The sequence below is a fragment of the Suricata suricatta genome, chromosome 13 (genome assembly GCF_006229205.1).
Source record: "Suricata suricatta isolate VVHF042 chromosome 13, meerkat_22Aug2017_6uvM2_HiC, whole genome shotgun sequence".
NCBI classification, from domain to species: Eukaryota; Metazoa; Chordata; class Mammalia; order Carnivora; family Herpestidae; genus Suricata; species Suricata suricatta.
In genome coordinates this window covers 3357972-3367031 of record NC_043712.1, presented here as the reverse complement: position 1 = coordinate 3367031, position 9060 = coordinate 3357972, and the positions used below count along the sequence as shown (strand labels likewise).

General features: G+C 54.4%; 1 protein-coding gene across 1 annotated transcript in view; it reads right to left on the bottom strand.

The window, feature by feature from the left end:
* AK8 (adenylate kinase 8) overlaps positions 1-9060 on the bottom strand; it is a 118863-nt gene that overhangs the window by 79271 nt on the left and 30532 nt on the right. The window contains exons 6-10 of the mRNA XM_029921050.1: positions 3274-3355; positions 2234-2305; positions 1389-1610; positions 927-981; positions 760-826 (exon numbers count right to left, since the gene is read on the bottom strand). Coding sequence (XP_029776910.1) covers positions 760-826; positions 927-981; positions 1389-1610; positions 2234-2305; positions 3274-3355 — 498 coding nt within the window. The remainder of the gene's footprint in view (positions 1-759; positions 827-926; positions 982-1388; positions 1611-2233; positions 2306-3273; positions 3356-9060) is intronic.

Sequence of the window (9060 nt, the reverse complement as noted above, 5' to 3'; positions counted from 1 at the left end):
AACAACAACACAGAGAGAATTCCGCACTCCAAGTTTCGATGTAGCTGTCTGCATTATTAATTAATAATAATTAATATTCAGACACTCACATTTTTATTTACAATTCCGGGCATGAATTCTTTATGAACGATCATCTGAACTTTTAAATTTAATTAAGTGATTTGGAAGTAATTAATGTGTAAATTCAGAACCACGCCGTAAGATAAACGCCGTGCCTGTTTATCTTCAGCTGCTGAAGACCTTTCCAGACGCAACATCGCTGCAAACCCTAAGGTGTCCACAGCCTGGCTTGTTTCAAAGTAGAGACGGCTTCTAGACATACGGCCGCTGGTTGATGGACCCCCCGGGGAGCGAGGCCGTGGTCCCTGGGTTCTGCGTCAAGTCCACGGGCAGGTGGGGGCCGGGGGGGGGCTGCCAGGCCAGGAGCTCAGAGACACTTCCGCCCCAAAACAAACTTTTCTTAGACATCGGAGAGAATGTGCCCCAAAGGGCCATTGTCGGCCATCAAGTGTCTGAGGTCTCCGTGCTGGCATTTTTGCCGTGTCCCTTCCCCGGCACTGCATAGGAGGGGACACTCGGATGTGGAGACAATTCTAAATGATAATTCAGCTGCTCTAGGCCCGGACGATTCCAACTCCCCGGCCTTCTTGGGCAGGTGCCGAGTCCCCACAGCGGGGGTGTCTGAGGTCTGCGGGCGCCTCCCCGAACCCGCTGCCGGGCTGCGGAGACGGGGTTTGCAGCACCCCGTGTAATCCTCACCCAAGCCTGGGAGGAAGACAGGATCTCCGTTCCCACTTTAGGGATGACAAAACGGAGGCCAAGAGAACTGCCAGAGACCGCATGGCTGATGTGTGGCGGGCATGAGGTGTGAACGCAGGGCCCCGCTCCCAAGTCCCCGCGCTCGACTGTGACCCTCCTCCACACACCCGTGCACGCGCACACGCACCTGCTTCAGGTGCTTTCTGTGGACCTTCGTCATTGCTGCAACGACAGTGCAGTGGGGGGGGTGCTTCCCCTGCACGACATGGACTCACAGCCCCCGAGTTGTGCTGTGGGATTTTTGGGGTTTTTCGTGGTTTGCTTTGGCTTTTGGTTTTGGTTTTGTGGTGGTAGTGGGTTCTGTTCGTGTGTTTGTTTTAGTTTGTACAAGTTTTCATGTCCTTCTCCCTCACCCCCAGGGCCAAACGTCTTGCCCCTGAGAACTTCCTGCCCCACCCCCCACCCCCACTGTCAAATCTGCTGGCCATGCCCGACGGCAGAACGTTATCGGCCCAGGGAACCCGGACCGTCCGTGAGGGGCCTCCCGGCACGTTCTGGTCACTGGCGTCGCTGCCACGTGAAGGGACGCGAGGATGGGAGGGTCAGGGAGGGTCAGGCGCCTGGGAAACCGGCCGCCCGTGTGCGTTTACCCTGGTAGAAGACGTCCACGCACGGCTGGTCGGCGCTGATGACTTTCAGGAACTTGGGGTAAGCCGGAAGGATCCTGGTAATGTTCCTGTGGTACTGGAGCAGCCTGCGGGCCGTCTCCAGCTCGGAGATGCCCTCGGGCACCATCAGCCGGTTCTGGACTTCAGCTTCGGGGGGCCAGTCGAAGGTGGCATGATAAATCTCTGCCAGGGGAGAGGCGTGTGGTTAGAGCCGCCAGGGCCTCTGGCCGGGGGCTTGCCCTCTGGGGGCCGAAGCCTGTGAGCCCACCCAGCTGGGCAGAGGCACTCTGCCTTTGGGCACTTGTGTGTCTCTGTTAACAGTGCCAGAGGGTTCCCGGCACGGCGGGGAGGGTGGCGGGGACTTGCGAGCGCGAGCCCCGTGCCGGGCCCTCTGACGGGCGCCACCCGCATCCACCGGCCTTCCCAGCCGTCGGACCACACGGCCCCGGCCGCCCCGTGCACGGGCAGGAAAGCCGGGTCCTGGCGATGTTGGGCAACTCACCCCACTGACGCAGCCGGAAAGGGGCGCGGCCAGGGTCCCCACACCCAGGTCTGTCTGCTGCCAAAGCCTGGGGCCCCGGCCCCTGCTGGAGACCAGCGCGACATCGACAGGGCTCACCATCTCCCGGGGGGCTGCCGGCTCCTAGCCCGGCCTGCGGCGTCTGAGCCTGCGCTCCGCGGGCACCCCAAGCGGAGAAGGGCTCAGTAAATTGGGGGATGGGGCTCTTACTCCAACGGATCATCCGTCGGCCATCACTGACCGTCTCTGAAACTCCAAGGAGTGGGCAGGGGTGCAGATGCCATACCTCCCGTCTGAGGGTCGATTCTCTTCCCCAAGTTTCTCTCAATCAGGACGGTGTCTGGACAGCTCAGCACAACTGGACAGGGAGGGGAGAGAGCACAGCGGGTGGGCTGGGCAGCGGGTCCCAGGCCCCGGAACCGCGTGGGCGGGTGACTTGCCTTACGTCTCTCTCGAGGTGTAAGGACTCTAGCCGCTGCCACCTCCCGCCCCAGCGGTCCCTCGGGGAGGCCTTCTGGGCACCCAGCCGGGAGGTGCGGTCCAGGCCCGCGGACAGCCCGCCCTTGAACGTTCCATCTAACGGTTTTCACTGGAATCTCGCCATGAGGAACATCTCTGTGGTGATGCTCTTGCCATATTTTGGATTATTTCCTAAAGAGGCCTTCTCAGATGGGGGACTCGTGGGCCAGAGAGCCACCAGGGTCAAAACAAAACTCCATTTTTCTTACTTATTTAAAAAATATTTTTTAAAATATTTATTCATTTTTTTAATGTTTTATTTATTTTTGATACAGAGAGAGACAGAGCATGAGAGGCGGAGGGGCAGACAGAAAGGGAGACACAGGCTCCAGGTTCTGAGCTGTCAGCACAGAGCCCGACACGGGGTTCGAACCCACGAACGTGAGATCTGACCTGAGCCGAAGCCGGAGGCTTAACCGACTGAGCCACTCTAAATATTTATTCATTTTCAAGAGAGAGAGAGAGAGTGCGAGACAGCGAGCACATAAACAAGGGAGCGGCAGAGAGAGGGAGACACAGAACCCAAAGCAGGCTGAGCTCTGTCCGATGAGGGGCTTGAACTCACGAACTGTGAGATCATGACCCGAGCCGAAGTCGGATGCTTAACCGACTGAGTCCCCCAGGAGGCCCTAAAACTCCATTTTTCTAAGAGCGATCCCCAGAGGCCTTTGCTTTATAAAATTCGGCCATGCTGTCCTTTCTCCTGCTGGGTCCTGGCTGGTGCAGGGCTGAGAGTGAGCACTAGGAGCGGGCGCGACAGAGCGGGCCCTCACTTCCGGGGTCCGGGGCCTGCCACGGGCTACTCACTGACGTGTCTGGGGGCGATCCCGAGGGTCTGGATCATCAGGGCCTGCTCCCGGGTCTCGGGGATGCCATCCAGGATCCAGCCCTAGGCAGAGAACTAAGAGGTGCTCATCCATTTTTACGTTTTAGCTTTTATTTTGGAATTATAAAAGGAATATAATCGTGTTATTTAAAAAAACTGGAACTTGTAAGACAAAAGAAAGTAAATGTTTCTGACGGCCACATCACCCACCTCAACAAGCACTCTCATATTATTATAGTCCCTTCTTTTTTTTAATGTTTACTTATTTTGAGAGAGAGAATGAGAGGGGCAGAGAGAGAGGAGGACAGAGAACCCCAAGCAGGCTCTGCACCGACAGCACAGGGCCCGACGGGGGCTCGAACTCATGAACCGTGAGATCATGACCTGAGCCGAAGTCACACACTCAACCGACTACCTCCAGGTGGCCCTGTTATACTCCCTTCTGAATCCTGTGTGTGACTGTAATCACAGCATACATATTTTATGTCCTGATGTTTTCCATCACACGTCACAGCTACCAAAGCACTCTCTCAAATCAGCACACCTCTCCGTTGCCACCATTTTCAGGGTCTGCACACGTTCTGCCCAAGGGCCGGGCCACAGTGGCTTAAGCAGGCCCTACGACGGATCATTTCAACCACTAACGATTCTTGCCGTCATAAATAATTCTGCGATGAACAGCCCTGTGCATGTGGCTCCTTCTACATGGTGGATTATTTCTTCAAGAGAGCTTCTTGGATAGGGGATCCTGGGAGAAGGAATCACTTGAGTGCAAACAAAACCCCTTTTCTTAAGAACAAGCCCCAAACCTTGGAGCAGTAAGAAGAACAGAGTTCGAGTTTCTGTTCTGTAGCTAACTTCTTCCAGGGCTGAAATCCCTCAGGCTCCCGCCCCTTCGGGCCCACACAGCGAGGGAATGGGTCTAGAACATTGATCTTTATGAACCACGTTAAGTCCAATTGTGAAAGAGACGCAGGATTGCTGTGTACTGTGTGGAGGATACGGAAAAGCTGAAATAACAGTGCAAGTCCCTGGTAACACCACTGGCCCAGACTAGCCACTGCCGACACTCTGCTGTGGAACCTTCTGGCCTTCACTGACTGGCACCTTTTCCTGGCAGGGGAAAGGACTCACTGTGCATACTATTTTGTTGCCTATACTTTTCATACAGCAAAAACATTTCCGGAACATTTTCCCATGTGACAAAACATGCCCCTTCTGGAAGTTTCCACGGCTGCCGGGCATGAGGTGAACTGACCTGACAAATGTTAACCAATCCCATGTTGTTGATTTAGTTTCAGTCTTGTGTTCTACCATTATTTTTTTTTTAATGCTGTAAGTATATCTTGATGCACACAGAACTTTCTGGAAATCGATTTCTAAAAGTTGACACCTTCTTTTGTGGCTTTTGATACCTTCTGCCATGTAGCTCTACAAAACTGCCCTGGCCAGTGTAGGAATCCAACAGCAGATCACTTGTTGCCTGTATCTTTGTCAATGTTGGGCATTGTCTCAGGGGGCCGGGGGGGATAGGGCAGTTGGGGGGGAGGGGTCTATCCAGCAAGGTTGAGTTTGCCATTCTTGCTTTAATTTACATTTCTTTGATCATTAGTGAGGCTTCATGTTTCTCCCACATATTTACTGGTTATTTGAATTTTTTTCTTTTCCAAAATGTCAATTCATACTATCTATAGCAAGTTTCCTCTTGGGGTTTTGTCCTTTTATTTATTCACAAGAGCTCTTTACATAAGAAGAATGAACCCATTTTGGCAAACACTACCACAGACCCCTTGAGGCAAACAATGTTGCCAATATCTTTTGCAGGTTGTCTTTGACCTTCTAAATTTTATGGAGGGGGGCTGTTTTTAACACATACATTTTTGGGCAAATCATCTAGGGCCTTAGCCTGATCTGGTGCTATGTGGATGTGCAAAGAAGCCTTTCTCACTGGAGGGGCTCATAGATATTCATTTGCATTTAAATTGTGTTCTCTTGGGGCCCCTGGGGGGGGCTCAGTCCGTGAAGCGGCCGACTTCGGCTCAGGTCATGATCTCACGGTCTGTGAGTTCGAGCCCCGCATCAGGCTCTGTGCTGACAGCTCAGAGCCTGGAGCCGGTTACAGATCCTGTGTCTCCCTTGCTCTGTGTCCCTTCCCTGCTCAGGCTCTGCCTCTCTTTCAAAAAGAAATAAACATAAACAAAATTTTAATAAAATAAATATAAAAGAAATTCTACTAGCATTTTGAAATGACCTTAGATGTTTTTAAAAGATTAAAAAAATTTTTAAGTTTGTATTTTTTCATTTAAGTAATCTCTACACCCGACGTGGGACTTGAACTCAGGACCCTGCGATAGGGAGTCACATGGTCCACTGACTGAGCCAGCCGGGCGCCCCTGGGATGACATTAACTGTGTAGAAGAATTCATGAAGAGTTAATAGTCTCACAATATTAGCACCTTCTCTTCCCATCTGTCTAGACTGTTGTTTTCATGTCCCTCAGCAATGTTCACATTAAATGGTTTCTAACGTCCTTTCAAGTCCTGGGAGTCGAGAGTTACACACCCACACAAACACACCCTCACACACTTTTTAATGGCTCCAATCTGATGTCCAGATGCAAAGTGAGCTTTGGAAGAAGTGAACTAAAGCAGCAAACACTCGGGACCTCACCTCAGCCTCGAGGGGACCAGGTGGCCCCCAGAGGCCGGTCTCTGACACAGGCTCCCACGAGGGGACCCCCACCAGAGACACTCACCCCTGTGTCGTCAGGAGAACTGGGCTGCTTAAAGGTCAGAGGGTGGACCGATGGTGGTGAACCCAGACTCAAGGTCCGTTATAACCCACACTGTGAGTTCCTTGAAAGGAACTAACCAGAAAAGGGCCTGCATTTCTGCAATATTAAAATCTTTAGGTTCCAAAGGCCTCTACTGACAGTTAAAAAAAAAAAAAAAGAAACTAAACAAATTTACAGAGTAAAGAGGGTTGGGAAAAAAAATCAGGCATGCCTTCATTAATTTCTTAAATTATGCAGGAAGGCGCTCAGCCTCTGGAACCCTGGCTTCTAGAACTAATGAAGCAAAAGTGCAAAAAAGATTTTTTAACAGCCTTTCGCTCCCTCAAGTCCTTGTTATAGCCAGCCTGGAGCCAGGCTGCCCCGCTTAGGAAGAGCAAACACCTGCAGACGCGCGCCCGCCACGGGAGCTGGAGTCACGGCGTGTGAGCTCCCCGCTCCGGCTCTGGAAGCCAAACCAAAGTTTTCTGCACTTGAGCTACATTCGGACCCCCGTAGTTTTTCTTTATTTGGGGAGGGGGGGCTGGGGGCCCAGCGCCCGCCTTTTCTGGTGCGGGGCTGGGGGCGGGGGTGGGGGCTGTTCCGAGTTCCTTTCTGAGGCTGGGAGGAGGCGGGCGCTCCTCTCTGTGCGGCCGAGAAAGCCCTCGGCGTTTAATATTGCATTACAGAGCGATCATTATCATCTCGCCCGTAAACTGCAGCTGACATCAGTATGTGGTCCGGAGCTTTTAGAACTATTCAGGGGAACAGCTCTTCCCGACTTCTCGCTGGAGAAAGCGGGCCTTCCAATTACACAGGAAAAGAGTAGCAAAATGAGAAACATCTCCCTAATTAGCCTGGACTCGCTGGTGCGCCACTCCGGTGCGGGTGTGACATTATTAAAAGAAGGTGGGGGGGGGCTCTGAAGGGAACCCCGGGCCGCTGGCTCTCCAGGGTTGCCCTCTCAGACTCCGGGGGACAGTATCATCACCCAGGTACTCAGGTCCCCGAGGGACCCCTCAGGGCAGAACGCACCTGCGCTGTGGGAATCTCCATGGAGATCTGCCGCCCCCACCCGAGTCCTCCCGGGAAGGAAGGGGAGTGACCGAGGCCTCCGGATCACGGGGGTGTAGGTCCTGGGGCACCCTCGAGATGGGAGCCCCGGGCCTGGCATTCGGAAGACAGCTCCCTGCCCATAGCTCTTGCATTTAGAGAGGTGAGTGCAACGGCCCAGTTGCAAGATGGGCCGTGCTTTCGAAGGGAAACTGCCATTTTGGCCAAGAGCAAGTTAATGGCTGCAAATCCTGGCAAAGCAAGAAGTCATAAATGAGTAAAGAGCACCCGGCCGGTGCCATGGTGGGACACGCTCGTTGGGTCCGTGGGTCTGACAACCAGGAGTGGCTGGATGCGCAGGTATCCGTCAGCCCCTAATTAGAATACATTATCCGTCTTCCTGACACTTCAGTGAAATGTCTCCTCCACTCTGGAGCCCCAGCTTTGTTCAGAGCAGGTTAATTGATATTCTGATGCCTCCGCTCGCCGTACCCCCGCGGCTCGGTTCTGTTTTATCACACATCAAAAAGGCCGTATGCTCTGGGCACTCCATGCAGCAGCGCAGAGCCGGAGGTCTGCACAGCTGTGAGGGGTACGGTATCACAGGAGGGACAAGCAGCGAGCAGATGTCACGGATGGAAGAAAAAAAGGGGGCGAACGCAGCCAGCCAGCCTGGGGAGCCCGGCGAGGCCCGGCAGAGCGTGCCCGACGCGGAGCGGGCTGTCCTGCTGTGTGTGAGCGCTGGCCTTTCCCGCCCCCCGACTATCATTAAAGCACATTAGCTACTTGGTGCGGTAAAACCCCCGGCCTCTGGGCCCTCTGGCCTTCTGATGCATCGCCCCCGCTCGCCTCCCCTCTGCTCTGAAGACCAGAGTGGGGTGCCCCCCCGGGACACCCCCAGCTCCAAGTGCAGATGCTCTGTGCCAGACCATCCCCGGAGCCGAACGCTGATTCCTCACGGTCCTGAGCGTGGGATCTGCGGCTGCAGATTCGGACGTGACAGTCAGAGGCACTCAGCGCCAAGTCCGAGCCGGGGAGCCTCCAGAGACGACCACGGCGCCACCAGCCACCCCCTCCTTTTTTGTTCTAACGAAGTATTAAATGATTTCCCAACATTTAAAAGAAGGAAAAAAGAGGGCTGGGTACCAGCCAGAGAGAAACGCACCCAGGAAGGTCGAGTCTGGGGGACCGATGTGTCCTAAAGGCGACCCAAGAGAGCGGGGAGATATTTAGATGGGTGAACAAAAGCGGGCATCAAACTGCCCGCGTCCAGCTCCTCTGGTTTACACAGACCACGGGCACTGGGACGCCTTCCTGCCCAGCGCACCTGAAAGATGGCCGCAAGAATCTTCGAAGCTTAGCCTCAGACGGTATGAGGCACCGGGGAGAGCAGGGGTGGCTCAGGCACTTAAGCACTGGACTTCGGCTCAGGTCATGATTCACGGTTCGTGGGTTCGAGCCCCACACTGGGCTCTGTGCCGACCGCTCAGAGCCTGGAGCCTGCTTCGGCCTCTGTGTCTCCCTCTCTCTCTGCCCCTCCCCCACTCATGCTCTGTCGCTCTGTCTCTCTCTCTCAAACAACAATATGCGGCACCTGCTGGCACTCCCGACCCCACTCAAGTATGCAAATGTAGCAGAGTGGGTTATTCCTCAGCGGCGCTGCCGCCAGCAAGGCGTGCCCTGGGCTTGGCCCGGCCGTCTTCCGGGCACAGCCTCGCAGCGGGACGTGTGCTCAGAAGAGGCTGGGCACGCAGGAGCGACCGCTGCAAGTAACCAACAGCGTCGATCCCAGCCTGCTCATCAGCGACCGGAGTGTGGCATTTCATGCGACCATCCAGGCCAGCTGGTCCTCGTAGGTCTGCAGGTTAAAAGTGAGAGAGCTCCCGGGTGTTAGAACTGGTACAGCACAGAATGGCTGTTCCCAAATAGCACACACACACACACA